Below are 22,285 nucleotides of genomic sequence, written 5' to 3' on the forward strand. Positions count from 1 at the left end.
TATAATAAGGTTACTATAGAAGTCTATGGGAAAACATTTGGTGGTGTGTAACCTCTGACGTTCAGCACCAGTAATTCAACTTCCGTTGTTAGGCAGGTATCCCACGGCGTAGAGTGATCATCACCGCGATGGTCTTCTGATGACCTGAGATGTATTACATGTGAGGTGTGAGGCAAGAGTTATCTCTCCTTATACACCAAAGTGAGTGAGTGAGTGAGTTTAGTTTTACGCCGCACTCAGCAATATTCCAGCTATATGGCGGCGGTCTGTAAATAATCGAGTCTGGACCAGACAATCCAGTGATCAACAACACGAGCATCGATCTGCGCAACTGGGAACCGATGACATGTGTCAACCAAGTCAGCAAGCCTGACCACCCGATCCCGTTAGTCGCCTCTTACGACAAGCATGGGTTGCTGAAGACCTATTCTACCCCGGATCTTCACGGGTTATATACACCAAAGAAAAAGATGCGAGAAAATGCCTCAATACTGCCCCTTGTAGTACTTTCCAGATATTTCTGTCTAAATCTAGTATATATCTAAGTATAGCAAGCGTCTTCTTGTTCATTATATGCATTGTTACGTCTGTTTGTTACACAAATGTTTCCATTCTTTAAATATATGTATTCATGTACATCAAATGATGTCTTCTTAAACCTTTCTGATTAACTGCAAACACCTTTCATATAATTTTCACAGCTATTTTCCTTAATGCCAAAAGGAATTTGTTCCTGTGGATGTCAAGACTGGGTATTCTTTCAGAGATCCATTCGTATATTTTTCATATTTTATAATTTTCATGTACATTTTCCCTATATGCCAAAAGGAATTTGTTCCTGAGAATAGCCAAGACCGGATATTCTTTCTCACTGACGTTCAACATTGAATAACTGCTGTGATACTGATTAACATTTTGCTACATCTCTTACAAAACTAATGGATAAGCATGACCCGCTTTCTTTGGTCAACTGACATCGAAACAAACCCACATGCCCTAACCTGACCTCCATATGGCCTTATCCATGTAGGTCAAGCATATATAAACACCCGTCAGGTAATGACACCGATTGCAGTTTACCGTGATGAATTATCTCTAATCTCTGACAAGCCGTCAGATCAGGTAGATTTCTGATCATAGGTAATTAACCCCTATCACTTTCTTCAACGCTTGGTTTGCATGTAAGTCGGATCCGTTGATCTCTGTACAGAGATCATTGTTGATTGGGCAACACGAACAGTCTTTGGCACTCACGTTCATTTAATAGAAATATAAACTACCACTTTCTAATATCCACTTTCTAATTGAATGACTGACGAGTTTACTGGCAGAGAAAAATCAGTTTGCCGCAAAAGATTCTATTGGGCAAAATAGAGTTGAAGGGGAGCAACGTTTCGGTGTTCATGCTAACTCCGTTGACAACGGTGTTATCATCTACACCGAAACGTCGCATCTAGTGCAATAAATAAGCTGTCATTCAATAAAATGTGTTCCTCTTCGTCATACCTGAAGGGGTGGTAGGGGTAGCCTAGTAATTAAAGCGTTCGCTCGTAACGCCGAAGACCCGGGTTCGATTCTCCACATGGGTACAATTTCTGGTGACCCCCGCCGTGATATTGCTCGAATATAGCTAAAAGGGCGTAAAACCGTAGGCATAACAGCTTCTAAATGCCACTTAAAGCAGTAAAAATAGGGTTGAAAAATAATAGCAATGGATGGCTGAAAATTTGATTGTCCTGCCAGCCGATAGTACCGTCCACTCACACATTTTCTATAACTAGGTGCACAGCAGTTCTACTGCTGCGGCTTATAAACCACCGAGTCTTCACCTTAAAGCTGGGCCGGTGGGGTAGCCTAGTGGTTAAAGTTTTCGCTCGTCACGCAGAAGACCGGGTTAGATTCCCCACTTGGGTATAATGTGTGAAGCCCATTTCTGGTGTTCCCCGCCGTGATATTGCTGGAATATTGCTTATAGTGGCGTAGAACCATACTCACTCACTCCCTCACTCGCTCGCTGGCTGGCTGACTGACTGACTGACTGACTGACACACTCACCCCCGGTGACACGTTAGATCATTACTGATTTGGTTGAAACTAAACATAGTATTTTAAAATTTGAATTAAGCATGTGTACACAGAAATATGAACATGTCAAATGTTAACATATAACGAACTGTTCAGAATGTGTGACCGTATCATGGCGGCGAGGACAATTGCTCATGTTGTCAACCACTGGATTTAAGTAGCTGTAAGTCCAAGTATGGCTGAATTACAGACTGCATCGTAAAAAAACCTCACTCACCCAATTACTTCCTCTTCTTTGAAGATTAATTCCATATCTCATCAAAACCTAATACCATACATCGCGTTATGTTTGTAATATTTCACTCCCACCAAGCGCTGATTTTTATCAAAACTAATTACCTGAAAAATGTTCTTGAGTTACGTATATTTGAGATATATCAGAAGTGCCTCAGACTAGTACCTTGTCATCGTTGACAGATTATAATCAAAGTCGGGGCATAAACCCGAGCCTGTCTTAGACGCTAGCCAAACACGCAAGTTGCCTGTCTGGATTGTTTGAACCTTAACAGGAATGTTCTACATACCATTTTTGAACTTCGTAGAATAATATATAAAGACATTTGACAGGCGAGCGATTTGATTTGAATTGTTTCTTGTGTCGTAATAAATCCACATTCGTAATCTGACGAAAGATTTAATTATAACAGAGATAAAGCGATAATATCAGGTTCATCTCCAAATAATGAAGTAATTTACAAAGCAATATGAGATATCACGACAGATTAAAGATCCCCAATATGTTTTGTATACGTATTGATCCTGCCTTGTTTATTGACATCAAAGACCAATTATTGAGTGATCAGATTTTATATATTTCTTTTAAATGTCAAATACCTTTTGCTTGATTCTCAAGAGTATGAAGTTGCCTGCGTGTTTATATATCATAGATCCATGCACAGACTTTTGTAATACAAACACGCAAGCTAGATTGTATCTGGGGAGTGTGTACGGCACCATCGCGTTTGTCACTTCAATAATAGACCTAATTCACTTGAAGCCCTCTGTGTCATAGTACCATGAATTATTTAGATCACAGATGACAAAAGACCTTCAAGACCCTACGGCTTTTTCACAAGGGCTTGTTCTCAGATATCATATATATGCAACCATACCCACACCAACCTGTAGCGACAAGACGAAAGCATTAAGGGACTACAATGCTATTGTATGGTTCGCCGGGTCGGTGGTGAAGTCGCCGTCTCGACGTGGCGGGTCAGGCGTTGTACATGTCAATGGAGTTCTACATACCTGGTTCTGATTGCTTTGTCTAACTTTCACAGCCAGAACAGGAAAGTTCACTTTAATCAGCCACCTCATATTTCTCCCAGCGCGGTAAGTAGTTTCACAGTAGGTGTCGAATGATAATGTTTTTAAGAAGGGTCTCACATAGGTGTTCTGTTTGCTGAATGTACGTTGTGCACGTTGATCAGTGATATTTTACCTGCACAGGTAATATAGATATAGAGTGATGAAATCTGTAATAGGTTTAAGTTAACGATATGAAAAGCGGCATGAGAGCTAAAGAGGGCCATTAGGTAAACAGATCTTCTTTGATCTTTGAAAAGGTAAAGAAAAGTTCGTCTTTGCTCGAACTTCAGTCTGGACATTTCCAAATTTGACTAATCAGTGACAAATGATGCCCGAAGCTATTTCCAAGACTGACTTGTAACATGCGTCCCGGTACTTTTATGTGAATAATTGACTTGCCTTTGCGTGTGTTTGTTGGGGTGGTGTCGAAGGGTAGGATAGGCTTTCCTTATCGTGAACATGTTGTATTATCACTATTTGATAGTGGTACAAACATACTTATGATACAGTCAGCACTGTGGACTCGTTTAGTAGATATTTCACATGATCATGGAATTAACCAGTGTTGATGTTCATTCTATTTTTAAGATGTTTATTTGTATTGCCATGATGGAATGTTTTACAACATACAAATTTGTCATATTCGTGTGATTTAGATGACACTGAGGCAAATTGTTCTTGTGTAATGTCATTGAAGATGAGCAGCATTATTTATTATTTTTCATTTTATTGTTACCTAAGAACTTTTGACATGATTACATTAGGTAAAAAGGCTGTCTTTTGAAAAGAAAATGAAAACCGATAGATTATCTATGTTAAGAATGTGTCTTTGGCGAGCACAATGCACATTTCATTCCTGATATATGTTTTCGATGAGGAAATACATTATGGAAATATGATTGCTGTATCATATAAAGTTATTCTTAAAATAATCCAAGTGGTAGACGTTATTTCGTTCATTGAAGTAACTTTGAAATCATCTTAATCTTAATAATAATAATCTTAGTAGCCAGGACCCCGATCCACAAAGCGTTTGTAACTTAACGACGTGTCGTAACTGTTTAGTTTATTATAGGCTTACGAATGTCGTAGCGCTACGAAAGCTTTGTGGATCGGGACCCTGAAGAGTTCCATGCTCATGATTTCATCCTTCTCCTTTATTTAAAAAATGTTTTGTTATCCATAAAGTTATACGTAAATATTTCTTTTAATCACCAACCTTTACAATGGCAATCAGACAATTTGTCTCGTTCAGACCCTATCGTTTACAACAAACAAACAAATCAATGTTAATTATATGAACCGAGTTTGAGATCGAGTTAAGGTCCTGTTGATAACATACTTATCATCCAAAATAAAACTGTGTTCCACAGGAGATATCGCTTGTGTGAGATCATGCGATATATCCTGGGAGATATCGTTTTGACAGTAGATTTTGTACAATGCTATGACGTCATGAACTTGATGACGTCACTATGCTATGACATTGCTGCAAATCTAATGGCAGTACTGTGTACAGAGATGTACATTTTTCATTGAAAACTAATGAAGAGTGATTTTTGATGATAAATAAAATCTCACCCTCGTGTCTTCTGATATCAAATATATCAACACTCGTTGATAAAAGTAAAAATATCCTCGGCAAGCCTCGGATATGTGTTACTTTATCAACTCGTGGTGATATATTTGCTATCAAAAGACACTCGGGTGAGATTCTCTATGTAGTGGTTGGTGCATATCACCTGGAGTGGTAGAGATATTCCTGATTTCAGTTTTCCATTGTGCCCATCACGTTCATGAAGGCTGACTAGACTGAAGTCTGCAGCTACCATAACAGTGCACTTGACTGCACCACAGATCACTTCCGTTTAACGTAAGATGTTTATAGACCCAGGCCACGTGTTATGAAGCACGCTGTATTCGGCTGTATATTAAGTATGTGATTACCCCAAGGAGGTGTGCTTGACCCCGCTGTCTTTTCTAGTCCCGCGTCTCGTCACTCACTCTTAATAATATATAAAAGTTTGAACGTCGAAATGAAGTACCTATTTATCAACGATCTACAATTGTGCATAATGGTTAACTATGTCATAATTTATGATGGCTATCACTCTGTACCAGACTGTAACGGCATATGAAGTAACCGGATAACACTGTATTTACCTCCATAGGGGGCGGCGGGGTAGCCTAGTGGTTAAAGCGTTCACTCGTCACGCCGAAGACCCGGGTTCGATTCCGCACATGGGTACAATGTGTGACGCTCATTTCTGGTCATCCCCTGCCGTGATATTGCTGGAATATTGCTAAAAGCGGCATAAAACCCAACTCACTACCTCTATAGAGGAGAGGCTTTGTTGTGTCCATAACAAGATGTTATACGCCTTCATCAAAGGCGACGGTGTAGCGTAGTTGATAACGTGTTCTGTAGTTACGTCAAAGGTTCGATTCTTCACATGGGTACAATATGTGAAACCCATTCCGTGTGTTCTCAGCCGTGATACTGCTGGGATATTGGTCAGGTGTGTTGATCTATAGATGACGTAGTCTGATGGGTTTAATACATGGCTGCCTTGATCCTCATGTCAAACATCTACAGGCATCTTGATCTGGTTCATGTCATTTGTCTGTAGGCATCTTGATCTGGTTCATGTCATTTGTCTGTAGGCATCTTGATCTGGTTCATGCTCATTTGTCTGTAGGCATCTTGATCTGATTCATGTCGTTTGTCTGTAGGCATCTTGATCTGATTCATGTCATTTGTCTGTAGGCATCTTGATCTGTTTCATGTCATTTGTCTGTAGGCATCTTGATCTGTTTCATGTCATTTGTCTGTAGGCATCTTGATCTGTTTCATGTCATTTGTCTGTAGGCATCTTGATCTGTTTCATGTCACTTGTCTGTAGGCATTTTGATCTGGTTCATATCATTTGTCTGTAGGCATCTTGGTCTGTTCATGTCTGTAGGCATCTTGATCTGTTTCATGTCAGGCATCTTGATCTGGTTCATGTCACTTGTCTGTAGGCATTTTGATCTGGTTCATGTCATTTGTCTGTAGGCATATTGATCTGGTTCATATCATTTGTCTGTAGGCATCTTGATCTGTTTCATGTCATTTGTCTGTAGGCATCTTGATCTGGTTCATGTCATTTGTCTGTAGGCATCTTGATCTGTTTCATGTCACTTGACTATAGGCATCTTGATCTGTTTCATGTCACTTGTCTGTAGGCATTTTGATCTGGTTCATGTCATTTGTCTGTAGGCATCTTGATCTGTTTCATGTCATTTGTCTGTAGGCATCTTGATCTGTTTCATGTCAATTGTCTGTAGGCATCTTGTCTGTTTCATGCATCTTGATCTTGATTCATGTCATCTGTAGGCATTTTGATCTGTTCATGTCATTTGTCTGTAGGCATTTTGATCTGGTTCATGTCATTTGTCTGTAGGCATCTTGATCTGTTTCATGTCACTTGTCTGTAGGCATCTTTGATCTGGTTCATGTCATTTGATCTATCATTTGTCTGTAGGCATCTTGATCTGTTTCATGTCATTTGTCTGTAGGCATCTTGATCTGGTTCATGGCATCTGTAGGCATCTTGATCTGTTTCATGTCACTTGTCTATAGGCATCTTGATCTGTTTCATGTCACTTTTGTCTGTAGGCATCTTGATCTGTTTCATGTCATTTGTCTGTAGGCATCTTGATCTGTTTCATGTCAATTGTCTGTAGGCATATTGATCTGGTTCATGTCAGTAATTTATAGATGTCTTGATTTGGTTTATGTCATTAATTTATAGATGTCTTGATATGGTTCAAACAATTAATCTTTAGGCATCTGGATCTGGTTCATGTAATTACTCTGTAGATACCTTGATCTGTTTCATGTCATTTGACTATAGGCATATTAATGACTTTATTTGTTTCGTGCAGTTAATCTATATGGATCGCGATCTGGTCCATATGACTGATTTTGAGATGTCTTGAGCTGCTTTTAGTTAAAAACGTTATCTGACTTGATATCATCCATGCCATTAATCAACAGATGATTTATCATAAATCAGTGTATGTCCTGATCTGTTTCAAGTCATAAATCAGTGTATGTACTGATCTGTTTCAAGTCATTTGTCAGTGGATGTCTTGATCTACGTTAAGATAATATTGAAAACACCATTACTGCTGGATATTACAGTCGAGTTAAATATGTTAAGAGATTTCTGCCACTCGTTAACAGAATAAAGTTGCATTTTCTATCATCCCTCCACCCACACATCATCCACTCACCAAATGACCCACCCACCCATCAATCATCCACCAACCCATCTATCTTTCCACCCACCCACCCATCTATACACCACCCACCCATCTATCAATTATCCACTCATCTATCATCTGCCCATCCATCCGTCCGCCTATCTACCTATACATACACATTACTGTGTGTGTGTACTGTGTGCGTGCGCGCGCGCGTGCGTGTGTGTGTTTGTGTGTAAGCGTGAGCGAGAGTGCCTGCGTGCGTGTGTTGGTGACAAACAAATACATTGTGTAATCTGTCCATTATCACTAACTGTATTAGTGGATCTCTGCCAGATTCCTGTATGACTGAGTTGGGCGTCTTGTTTCAGGAGTTGGCGGTCATTACCCGGAGCCGTCGTCAAGCCACAGTCAGCACCCACACGCCCACAGAGCTGTTGTGTATATCAGCTAAAGTACGTTCCATCATCTAGGGCAGATTGATGAAAAACATCTATTTATAGCAGTTATAGTTGCATAATTGGTGTTTATTAGTTATGTAAGTCATGACCAAGGACATGGGTGTTATAAAGTGTGAATAGCATGTTTGATGTCATTGTATTCTTGGTCCTGAGCTCGTTGTGATGTAAGTTAAATTAAGTGAATTAATAATACCAGGAGGAAATCTGATTAGGTTTATATGTCAGGCTGCTATATCATCCAAAATGCAAGTTGTCTATAGTCTAACATAAAATGGAACTGGCGAAGCCTTGCCATCAAAGAGAAAATACTGGCAGCAGCCCCAAACACGTGGTACATGTATGGAGTGCTCGTGTGATTTATGTTATGTAAATGTATTTTTTCAGGATTTTGAAGACATATTTATGGCTGGTGGAATGCAGAATTTAAACGATCCAGATCACAACTCTTTCATAAGGTAAAAAACGATCTTTGAATATATATAAATATGTCCTGCGCAGACTTCTTTGTTTATCCAAAGAAAAAAATAGGAGTTCGTGTATTGTTTCCAACCTAGTTGGTTGTAAATAATAACTACTAACCAAATGATAGCGATCTTAGCGCTGCGATATGATTGTCGTAATTCTATGCTAGATTATGTGAGTAACATCATCTTCGCCTAATATCTTTTTGTGGACTGGAACCCAGGTATCTCCATTCAGTGTCGTTGGTGACATAGCTGGCTTATCCGTGAAGTTCAGGTTCAGAATTGCCATGTTTGTCGGAAGATGCGACAAACTGGATCGGGTGGTCAGGCTCGCTGACTTGGCTCAGCATGTCATCGTAGATCGATGCTCATGATGTCAATCACTGGATTGTCTGTCATACAGCTGGAACATTGCTGAGTGCGGCGTTAAACAAAGAAAGACATGGCTGGGCTCTTACTCTGACCGGGTATCCATACAAGGTGTCCCAACGAGATATAGCTGGGTCTCTATCATGGCCTTGTGACAGCTGGGGACCTATTCTGACTTCGTGACATAGCTAGGGATCTATTCTGCCCTTGTGACATAGCTGGGGATCTATTCTGCCCTCGTGATATGGCTGGGGATCTATTCTGCCCTCGTGACATAGCTGGGGATCTATTCTGCCCTCGTGACATAGCTGGGGATCTATTCTGCCCTCGTGAATTAGTTTGGGACCTATTCTGTCCTTGTGAAATAGTTAGGAACTTATTCTACTCTTGTGACATAGCTGGGGACATATTCTACCAGTGTGACATAGCTAGGGACCTATTTTGTCCTTGTGACATAGCTAGGGACCTATTCTGCCATCGTGATATAGCTGGGGATCTATTCTGCCCTCGTGACATAGCTGGGGACCTATTCTGTCCTTGTAACAGCTAGGTACCTATTCTGCCCTCGCATAGCTGGGGACCCATTCTGCCCTCGTGACATAGCTAGGGGACCTATTCTGCCCTCGTGTGACATAGCTAGGGACCTATTCTGCCCTCGTGACATAGCTGGGACCTATTCTGCCCTTGTGTGAGCTGGGGATCTATTCTGCTAGGACATAGCTAGGGATTATTCTACCAGTGTGACATAGCTGGGGACCTATTCTGCCCTCGTGACATAGCTGGGGACCTATTCTGCCCTCGTGACATAGCTGGGGACCTATTCTGCCCTCGTGACATAGCTGGGGACCTATTCTGCCCTCGTGACATAGCTAGGGACCTATTCTAGCTGGGGTCTATTCCCAGTGACATAGCTGGGGTCTATTCTGCCCTCGTGACATAGCTGGGGACCTATTCTGCCCTCGTGACATAGCTGGGGACCTATTCTGCCCTCGTGACCTAGCTGGGGTCTATTCTGCCCTTGTGACATAGCTGGGGTCTATTCTGCCCCTGTGACATAGCTTGGGTCTATTCTGCCCGTGACATAGCTGGGGTCTATTCTGCCCCTTTGACATAGCTGGGGTCTAGCTAGGGACATATTCTGCCTTCGTTGACATAGCTAGGGACCTATTCTGCCCACGTGACATAGCTAGGGACCTATTCTGCCCTCGTGACATAGCTAGGGACCTATTCTGCCCTTGTGACATAGCTAGGGACCTATTCTGCCTTCGTGACATAGCTAGGGACCTATTCTGCCATCGTGACATAGCTGGGGTCTATTCTGCCCGTGACATAGCTACGGACATATTCTGACCCCGTGACTTAGTTAGGAACCTATTCTGCCTTCGTGACATAGCTAGGGACCTATTCTGCCCTTGTGACATAGTTAGGGACCTATTCTGCCTTCGTGGCATAGCTCGGGACCTATTCTGCCATCGCGACATAGCTGGGGTCTATTCAGCCACTGTTTCATATGAAAAGTGCCCAATACACGCTGAAATGTCAACCGGTATAACGTTATGGTCTGTTTGTATATCCACTTTGTAGGACAATGATACACAGGTTCCATTGAGTCACCCTTGAACTGGAGTCTAAATTGACACGTTAAAATCATGTCTTAAATAAGTTCGTCGTCGAATCTCTATTTGTGTGCCTTTCAAATTCGATGTGAATACGCAATGCCATTTAGAAAATGGCCACATGTACATGTTTGGGAGTGCGTTGGCTGAGTAGGTTAGATCGCTGACTTTGTGTGCTGGCGATTAGGTGCCTGATTGTGAGCGTGTCGGTTTCGAATACCTGATTGGGCTGTTCTAGAATCTGTACTTTACTGAAAAAGTGTAACCCTAAATGTAACGTATGTGCCTTTCAAATTCGAGGGACACATATAGTCATGAATCATATAAAAAGCTACCAGAGGTAAAGTGGTTATCAAACTCTCCTAGTCTGACATGTTACTCCAGTCTCTTAGGAGAAAACTTAGCTATATCACTTGTAGAGATGGGTCATGTTCCACACCCGTGTGTGTCAGAATCTGGACTCGAGAATTTACAGGGTTACAGTATGTGAGTATTAGTGGATAGCACTCATCCACCTTGAACATTTCTTATTGTTAGGCTTTCAATATGTGAGTATGCTGAGTGCGGCGTTAAACAACACACAAACAAACAAACAAATAAACAAACAAACTATATGTAAAACCTCCCCTCTACATCACGACGTTCACTCATACGTCTACGTTAAAAATATATATCTGTTATTTTTATGTAGACAGCTTGAAAGGGGGCTGTGTATTTCGTAATTATAAATTACCTTCTAATAAAAATAAAAGAATGGAGTTTTCATTTTGCATTATCAGTTCGTACAAACACGTTTATTGCATACCGCTGTAACTGCTACAAGTGTGCCATTAAAACTGTTGTATTAAGCCAAGCCTACACAGTGCAAAACTTTGATATCTTCCATGGAGATTGCGAGGTACGTAATTGTAGTAGGTTGTTTGTCGTAGTATTACTGCATTGTTACCCGTCGATAACTGTGTTTATACAATGCGCCGCTACCTGGTGATGGCAGAGCTGGGCTGACGTATAGTTTCAAACAATTCGATTTTGCACTTTTAATTGATAGCTAATGGAAATCTTTCGTTCATATAAGATTGCAGGAGCGCCTGATTTATTGTTATTTGCTGTCTGGAAGGTAGTATTGGAAACGGTTGAGAGCTATAAACTATCCTATCTTATCTTTTTGTACATTAATTGAAGGGGAGCACTTCAAAGAGCACCAGCATGGTCACTGGTCGTACTTAAAACATTGTGTGTGGATTAATGAATGTACTCTTTGAACCGAGGTCGGGCCGTGTTCTGTGTCACTACTTAAAGTCGAGGTTGGCAAGACCTGTCAGCTGGGGATAATTGCATAGGTAGCACTACTGTTGAAATGTAAGACAAATAGAGGTTTACGTTTTGATGAAATATTTACATATGGATTGTGATGTAGCACATTTAAAGATTATATAGGTATTGATTGATTGATCGCTCGACCGATCGATCGGTTGATTGATTGACTTAGTGAGTGACTGAGTGAGTGACTGAATAAGTTTATCATGGTGTGTTTGCTAAAAGATGGAGGAAAGCCCGACATGCTGCATGTGTTGTACATAGACGGTACATATATATATGTATATATATATATAGTTCTCGGCATTAAATTTCTGTTTTAGTAGTTGATCAGAACAAAACAAACCCTTTGACATGTCTTAGATCACATGACCGCATGGTATATAAATGACGTAATGAGTGAGTGAGTGAGTTTGGTTTTACGCCGCTTTTAGCAATTGTCCAGCAATATCACGGCGGGGGACTACAGAAATGAGCTGCACACATTGTACCCATGTGGGGAATCGAACCCGGGTCTTCGGCGTGACGAGCGAACGCTTTACCACTGGGCTACCCCACCGCCCCCATGGCACAATGAACTAACACAAGATGTATAATTGCAATCTAACCCCCGAGATCAACAACTGATTTTTCTTGTACACTATCGGAACATGTTTACCGTGCCTTCTGTACTCTTAATCTTTCCTCAAGGGATTTGCCGACTGATAATGTTCAGATCTGATTATATTATCACTTTATAGGGGGATAAAAAGCATATCAAAGTATCACTCATACTTTCCACCTCTGAAGGTCCGGGTTAGAATTGATCTTCAACATCCAATGTTTGTCGTAAGAGGCGTCTGACGGGATCGGGTGGTCAGGCTCACAGTCTTGTCAAATGGATGTCATTTAATCCTAACAGCGGAGATTGGTTCTATGGAAGTCAATCCCCGGATTGCCAGTTCGAGACTCGAAAAGTTACAGAATAAGTGGAATGATATTGAGTGTGACGTTGACCAACAAACTAGAAAACTGGACCTCTTCTAACTTGTACTTGAAGCCAGATTGCGTTAGGTCATTCAGACGCGTTAGAGCATCTACTTCCAGTTGTTTAAGATCCAGCTTACCAAGCAACAGCTTATGAATCCACTAAAATACGGCCACTCAGTTTCATACTGGCCACGGGATGAATAGTGTAGACTTCGCGTACATGTTTCTGAGGGGGCTTGAGTGAGTGAGTGAGTGAGTTTTTAAAGTGTAATGTTCGAGTATTGTAAGTGAGTTAGACTGAGAATACTTGTGAGTGAGACTTAGTATATGTGAGTACACAGATATGTCTGTGTGGGGAAGGGTTAGGAGGGTTGGGGAGGGGGTGGGGTGGGTAGGGTGAGTGTGAAGAAATGTGAGTGAGGTTATGAATATGTGAAACTGTTAGTCAGACAGTTTGTCTCAGCGTGTGAGTGAGTGTATACATGAGTGAGAGTATTTGAATAGTAGCCTAGTTAAATTCGGTTATGACAAGGATTTTCAGTGAGTGAGTGAGTTTAGTTTTACGCCGCACTCAGCAATATCCCAGCTATATGGCGGCGGTCTGTACATAATCGGATCTGGACCAGACAATCCAGGGATCAACAGCATGAACATCAACCTACGCAATTGGGATACGATGACGTGGCGACCCAGTCAGAGAGCCTAACCACCCGATCCCGTTAGTCGCCTCTTACGCCAAGCATGGGTTACTGAAGATCAATTCTAACCCGGAACTTCACGGGTGCAACGATTTTCAGTTTAATGTTGGAGGAATTTAGTAGCACGAAACCGGATTTATTTCCATATATTAGGGGCTAGAATCTGGAAACCAGGAATCGAACTAACGACCGTTGGATCATAGCAAAGGGACGTAACTCTTCACAGCGGATTACGCGCCAGTGAGCACCGGACTCCTCAAAGCCTAGATTAGTAGTGCTACCAAGTGATAAGTACACACTTAGGCATACAATGCCAGAACCACTGATTGCCGGGAATCTAATACGTAGTTGATGATTAACGAACCACTTTGTTATCGTGTCGACTATGAAGATAAACCCGTCAAACAGTGTGACAAGCCCCTGTACACCAACCCCCATCTCCAGCCATGTGTACCCAGAACGTTTTGCACGGATCACCCGTGCTTCAACCCCTCTCCAAGTGAGTGACACTCGGAATGGGGTCACGTGATTCTGGAAAGTAGCTACGGGTCACGTGATTCCAGATTGGGCACTGCGGGAGGGAGAAGTGGTTCTCGAAGGTGATGAGGGTCAACAAGGGTTAGATACGCGATGTTAAATAATTGATAAGACATTGTGTGAATGACAAGAAATTGCATGTGCATGACGAATCGTGTCCGGATAGTGCTTGAAGAGACTAGATGTCAGTGTGAAGCGTCTATCAGACAATATTTGAACTAGATTAAAGTGTATAAAAGGTGTCATATATCACTCTTGTCTATTTATGATATTGTAAAACAGCGTTACAGATGCCTCCCCTGCTAAGATACACTGACACGTTTTGCTAAATACTTAATACCCGAGCACACACAAATTGTAAATATTATTGTTACCTTTCTAGAAATTCGATAACGAGTTTTTAAATGCCAGTTTGAAAGTATTCGCAATTGACCCATGGATTCGACGTGCAATGTATACACCAAAGCCCGATAGTAACCAATCTCGATTATCCGGTAAAACATACTACATTGGAAAAATTACACGACAAGATTGTGGTGAGAGTGAGTGAGTGAGTGAGTGAGTTTGGTTTTACGCCGCTTTTAGCAATATTCCAGCAATATCACGGCGGGGGACACCAGAAATGGGCTTCACACATTGTGCCCATGTGGGGAATCGAACCCGGTTTTCGGCGAGACGAGCGGACGTGGTGAGAATAATGTGCATAAATAACTGAAAGTCGTATTGACACCTGGTGTTGGCAAGAAGGGTAAACATGTCCTGTCCTACAGGCAGCACAAGACATTTGATGCTTCATGTTCCTATGCTAATTACTGTATTACAGTTTCAAAATGGCTGTCTTGGCGGCCATATTAACGAAACAGATGGATTCACTTACTTTTCCAACGACTTTATTGCAAAAAAGGGCCTACCTTAAAGCGATAATGTGTGATAAATAAAAATAATACTTGATACTTTATAGGAAATGTAATATTATCTGTCGTTCTTATAACCCTATAAACACCCCTTTTAGTGAGTCGAGCCATTCAAACTAATAAGAGTTTGTAAGGAGATAAAACAACTCCGGGTATTATCTCTCGGCAATGATAACAATTATGGCTCAGTTTGACAGATAATGCCAGCTAGTGGCTTTTAAAAGTAATCACAATGAAGGATGTGTATTTGCAGGGCAATGAAAATGTTGTTATGTGTTATGTATAGGTACAATAACGATATATTACACCAGTGCTTGTAATGAATCCTGCTTTGGCAGTACAGTACAGTACAGTACAGTACAGGCAGGGATTATCCGAACTAGAGTGCTTCGTTGTGGTAAGTCTGGTTCCGACTTTGAAAAGTATATTGTACAACGGAGAGCCCGCCTTTACGCTCCACGCAATGACTTTCAGAGAACATATTATGCTGATCGCATAATGAATAGAACTTCTTTCTGCACGTGATAGGAAGACCTTTTTTCATATTTCACGGCGTCTATTTAACACATTAACTCAAATGAAAGTTGAATCAGCGAATCATCCCAAACGTATGCTGCAGTTTCTATCGTTTGTTACAGAGCGTTTGCATTATAAAGCTTTCGGAAAAGTGGGTACCATTTCCTCGAGTAGCCCGCAGAATAAAGCCTGGAGTGCTCCAAATCTCTGATCCTATTCAACCTGAAGCATAGGCTTGAGTGGAGACTAGTGTTAACACGGGCAACTTAAGGGGAGTGTGCCTCATCAAGGAGACTGGACATGGGGTAGTCCCCCGTAGTTTAGAGATTGCATACCCTCGTCAGGAGATTGCACCCCTCGTTCAGACTCACGACTATCGTCTGCTGTCCCACAGCAACGTGAGACAGGGTTCCCCTGTGGCTGGTACTCGCGTGCAAGGAGAGCTGTCTTTTGTCTCAACTTGAATGAGGTTGCCGTTTGGAGAGCATTCCGATATGTGATTGACGTATCAGATAAAAAGCTGACTCGAATGGGTAGGACAAATTGGGAGAAGATTAATGGGGAAATAAGTGAGGATCGTGGTGGATAACTTCAATATCCCAACTTGCAGTGCTTTCGGTACAATCAATACTGTCGTCCGTCCCACCACCACTCACGGAGCAGACGACAGCCAGTGCCAAAAGAAACATGGATGACAAACTTGTGAAATTCTGTTCCAGGAGTGTTGGATTTTTGCGTCACTGGCCAGTTGAAATCCTGTCCGAGTGTCACCAGGCTTGTATGTTTCATTATTTCAAGTAAGTACCATTTTTTTTGTTTGGTTACGTTGTCCCGGTTACAGTTTCGGTTGCATTGTCCGGGTTACAGGTTTTGTTTACATTGTCCGGTAAAAGTTTGGGATGTCCATTATAATAAAACGTGATGTGCGTTGTCCACCTGTAGGTGGCGAGTGTTGATCTGTCCAAAGGGAATTACATTATCCACTGTAGAATGTATATATTTACGTACAGTGGTATATGTTACATTTATAAAAGTTCTAAATGTGTAAGTGTGTATGTTCCAGAACTTCTTAGAATATGCTGGTTTTGTTGATCCAACTTTCAGTAACACAGTGCTGGGTCTTTGACAATACAATAAGTTTATGTATCACGGTAAAATGGAATACGGTAATTCACATCCTTGAAATAAATATCAGTTTAAAATAATCAATATGGCTGTCAGACTGTGTCTGAAAAATATAGAAAGGGTGTGTGTAGTTGTGTTTTGTGTGTGTGTTTGTGTGTGTGTCTCTCTCTCTCTCTCGATCCCCGACCGCGTCATACCAAAATACGTTAAAATATGGAACTTGATGGTCCCTGTCTGGCGCTCGGCATTAATGGGTACAACAAGGACTGGTCGGCTCGGAGTCAGTATAATGTGTCTGAGTGGGGTATTCATGCCTCACTGCGGCATGGCATCTCAGTGGGCTAGCACTATAAAACCAGCTTCAGTCTGGGCTATAGACTGGGCTAGCACTATAAATACCAACTTCAGTCTGGGGGCTAGTACAGGCAGCTGCACATACACATACACACGCATGCACGTCGTCATATGAGCGAAATATTCTCAAGCACGACGTAAAACCCAATTTCACCTCACCCCACCTCACCTCTCTTTTGGAGTATTTATATCACATTCACAGTAACATAATATATCAATTTGGTTACATTAACATTAATAAATCTCTCTCTGCTATAGGAGAGTTTTACACACTTATGGCAATATCTGGCATACCCTAGCCTTCGATTTCATCGTCACAAGCAAATCTTTACCCACCACAGTTTTCGTTGTACTGTAACAATTCAGGTGACCATTTCGTCATATATACATTTACAACACCTTGGATAATATCTGCCAATATTGTACCACTGAAATGCTTCAAATATTTACAGCAGCACATTGTTATAGCTCCAGAAATAACTGACACATGCCGACATACCAAAGATTCCTACAATGGATTAACGACGTAATAATTCATACGGTTTGTAATAATTAAACTTTTATCAGACCTCTTAACTCAACAAATAATTAAACTGACATGAGACTGGTTTGTTTGTGTTTCTTGTTACTAGGGTTGTACCTACCTTCAACATTCCATTCACCCCTGAATTACGAACTATTGTTGTAGGATATAACCACATCGTTGAACAGTCTCATTAATATTATTTTTCTTTACATATCATTTGTCTTGCAAACATAATCTTATCATAAAAAAGATACGAAACGATAGATTAGCTTCAGTAAGTCTTCTGCGTACCGGAAATGACGTCATTGATTGCGTTCCCAAGGGTAAAATCAGCCTTTTATCACACCTCCCAATATTGCCAATATCCTTATCCGGGATTGAATATATTTCAGCTTTTTGCTCTCCAAACAATGATTTTGCTCTTAAGACGGACTTAGGCCGGATCGAAACAGAGAACCAGTATTGATCTTGCGCTCTGATCGCATATTTATACCGTACGGGGATTAGCGTTCTTTGGGGATGTAAGCCGATGTAAGAGGGGAGCCAGATTGCGCTTTCTCTGTGGAAATTGAGTTGACCTCGATAACACACAGACTAGATCTTGGGATCTATTTTGTTTATAGTTTTGTCTGAAAAGAAGTAAGGATTAGTGACTGTAAAATATATTCTTGTTGAAGGTGTGTTTTTTATTTTGTTGTGTTCATTTTGTAGAGTCGAATGCAAAAAATAGGTTTGGGTAGAATTGTCGTATGACACATGCAGGACTAGATACGCATACAGAGTGAATGAGTGAGGGACTCAGTGAGTGAGTGAGGGAGCAAGATTTGACGAATGTCATTTCGGGGCACACTAGAAACTGGTTTCACACATTATACGTATCTGGGGATCGAACCCGATCCTGTGAGAACGCTTTACCACACCGACCCCACAAAACAGTTTGCAATGTAACATTATGGTAGGAACAGCTATCTACAAATTCATGAAAAAATAAAAATATATATAAACAATAAAGGACCAATCTTATATTAACCCCACTGCTTGCGAATTAAGCGAAATAACCTTCAGGTACTCATCAGTACAAATGGGAGACATCATGACACCTGTTTAGGGGATCAGTTTTTATGCGTTTCACGTAGCCACCAAATTCCGAACATAGGTCGGTCAGTCGGGGAAAAAACCCTAAAAACCTTAATAAAGACAAAATTTTCTGTATAATGTTCTTGATTCTCATTAATTGTAATTCTTATTACAATTTCTCGCATTTCTTTTGACTTGTGGCCGCGACTGATTAAAACATAGTAGTTAGATAGACATTTTATATGACGAACGAGTACGTTTAAGGTTCTAGTCGGCGGTATTGGAATGAATTTTTTGATTGTTGGGGTGGGTGGGGGTCTGCAATAATTTTGTAAGGGTCGGTCAGGCGATGAGAAACACAAAAAATAAAAATGCTGCCCTTATGCTTCTTTTCATACTCCAGCTACTTCTGTAAACTAATCCTGCCTGTGCCGTGTAAACAACTCATTGTCTGCATAAGTAATTGATTCTTGCTTTCGAATCGCAATGATCTCAGTGACACCGAGACAGCGTGGCCAGACTCTGCTGCAACGTGATCATCATTTAGTAGGCTTTTACGACTAGTATCTGTTGCAAGGGGCCTACTCTACCACCATATGGAGACACGCACTGCAAACAAGCCACATTTGAAGGTTATTGACGTAGAACGCGCATCCTAACACGTGCTTCACAGCTGGAAGTGTACTGGGCACATAGATACGAGGACAGTATCATGAAAGTACTTCATACATCACGACTTGAGATATACAGAACATATCGACACGAATACAGCATGCTAACACTGCTTGAGATATACAGATCATATAGACACGAATACAGCATGCTAACACTGCTTTAGATATACAGAGGATATAGACACGAATACATCATGCTAACACTGTTTGAGATATACAGAGCATATACACGACACACGGCTTGAATACATACAGCGTGCTAACACGGCTTGAGATATACAGAGCATATAGACACGAATACATCATGCTAACACTGCTTGAGATATACAGATCATATAGACATACAGCATGACACGACTTGAGATATCAGAGCATATAGACACGAATACATCATGCTAACACGGCTTGAGATATACAGAACACGGCATATAGACACGAATACATCATGCTAACACGGCTTGAGATATACAGAGGATATATACACACGAATACATCATGCTAACACGACTTGAGATATACAGAGCATATAGACATGAATACAGCATGCTAACACTGCTTGAGATATCCAGAGCATATAGACATATAGAATACATCATGCTAACACGAGATATACAGAGCATATAGACATGAATACAGCATGCTAACACTGCTTGAGATATCCAGAGCATATAGACATGAATACATCATGCTAACATATAGACACGAGATTGAGATATACAGAGATATAGACAGAATACAGACACGAATACACGAATATACATACATCATATAGACAAATACAACGAATACATCATGCTAACACGGCTTGAGATATACAGAGCATATAGACACGAATACAGCATGCTAACACGGCTTGAGATATACAGAGCATATAGACACGAATACAGCATGCTAACACGGCTTGAGATATACAGAGCATATAGACACGAATCCATCATGCTAACACGACTTGAGATATACAGAGCATATAGACACGAATACAGCATGCTAACACGGCTTGAGATATACAGAGCATATAGACATGAATACATCATGCTAACACGGCTTGAGATATACAGAGCATATAGACACGAATACAACATGCTAACACGACTTGAGATATACAGAGCATATAGACACGAATACAGCATGCTAACACTGCTTGAGATATACAGAGGATATAGACACGAATACATCATGCTAACACGGCTTGAGATATACAGAGCATATAGACACGAATACAGCATGCTAACACGGCTTGAGATATACAGAGCATATAGACACGAATACATCATGCTAACACGGCTTGAGATATACAGAGCATATAGACACGAATACAGCATGCTAACACGGCTTGAGATATCCAGAGCATATAGACATGAATACATCATGCTAACACGGCTTGAGATATACAGAGCATATAGACACGAATACAGCATGCTAACACTGCTTGAGATATCCAGAGCATATAGACATGAATACATCATGCTAACACGACTTGAGATATACAGAGCATATAGACACGAATACATCATGCTAACACGGCTTGAGATATACAGAGGATATAGACACGAATACATCATGCTAACACTGCTTGAGATATACAGATCATATAGACACGAATATATCATGCTAACACTGCTTGAGATATACAGAGCATATAGACACGAATACAGCATGCTAACACGACTTGAGATATACAGAGCATATAGACACGAATATATCATGCTAACACTGCTTGAGATATACAGATCATATAGACACGAATACAGCATGCTAACACGACTTGAGATATACAGAGCATATAGATACGAATATATCATGCCAACACTGCTTGATGAGAAACACAAATAATATAAATGCTGCCCTTATGCTTCTTTTCATACTCCAGCTACTTCTGTAAACTAATCCTGCCTGTGCCGTGTAAACAACTCATTGTCTGCATAAGTAATTGATTCTTGCTTTCGAATCGCAATGATCTCAGTGACACCGAGACAGCGTGGTCAGACTCTGCTGCAACGTGATCATCATTTAGTAGGCTTTTACGACTAGTATCTGTTGCAAGGGGCCTGCCTACTCTACCACCATATGTGAATGAAGGAGACACGCACTGCAAACAAGCCACATTTGAAGGTTATTGACGTAGAACGCGCATCCTAACACGTGCTTCACAGCTGGAAGTGTACTGGGCACATAGATACGAGGACAGTATCATGAAAGTACTTCATACATCACGACTTGAGATATACAGAGCATATAGACACGAATACAGCATGCTAACACGGCTTGAGATATACAGAGCATATAGACACGAATACAGCATGCTAACACGGCTTGAGATATACAGAGCATATAGACATGAATACATCATGCTAACACTGCTTGAGATATACAGAGCATATAGACATGAATACATCATGCTAACACGGCTTGAGATATACAGAGCATATAGACACGAATACAGCATGCTAACACGGCTTGAGATATACGGAGCATATAGACACAAATACAGCATGCCGACACTGCTTGACATATACAGAGCATATAGACACGAATACAGCATGCTAACACGGCTTGAGATATACAGAGCATATAGACATGAATACATCATGCTAACACTGCTTGAGATATACAGAACATATAGACACGAATACATCATGCTAACACGGCTTGAGATATACAGAGCATATAGACATGAATACATCATGCTAACACGGCTTGAGATATACAGATCATATAGACACGAATACAGCATGCTAACACGACTTGAGATATACAGAGCATATAGACACGAATACAGCATGCTAACACTGCTTGAGATATACAGAGCATATAGACATGAATACATCATGCTAACACGGCTTGAGATATACAGAGCATATAGACACGAATACAGCATGCTAACACTGCTTGAGATATACAGAGCATATAGACACGAATACAGCATGCTAACACGACTTGAGATATACAGAGCATATAGACACGAATACATCATGCTAACACTGCTTGAGATATACAGATCATATAGACACGAATACAGCATGCTAA

At 40.9% G+C, this 22,285-nt stretch overlaps 1 protein-coding gene across 1 annotated transcript in view; it reads left to right on the plus strand.

The window, feature by feature from the left end:
• The window catches only part of LOC124283420, a 77,940-nt gene that overhangs the window by 35,782 nt on the left and 19,873 nt on the right, over window positions 1–22,285 (plus strand). The window contains exons 9-11 of the mRNA XM_046719476.1: window positions 8,013–8,096; window positions 8,487–8,557; window positions 16,222–16,299. Coding sequence (XP_046575432.1) covers window positions 8,013–8,096; window positions 8,487–8,557; window positions 16,222–16,299 — 233 coding nt within the window. The remainder of the gene's footprint in view (window positions 1–8,012; window positions 8,097–8,486; window positions 8,558–16,221; window positions 16,300–22,285) is intronic.

Source organism: Haliotis rubra, unplaced genomic scaffold (assembly GCF_003918875.1).
Source record: "Haliotis rubra isolate DU_JTF1 unplaced genomic scaffold, ASM391887v1 Scf315, whole genome shotgun sequence".
In the NCBI taxonomy this organism is placed as follows: Eukaryota; Metazoa; Mollusca; class Gastropoda; order Lepetellida; family Haliotidae; genus Haliotis; species Haliotis rubra.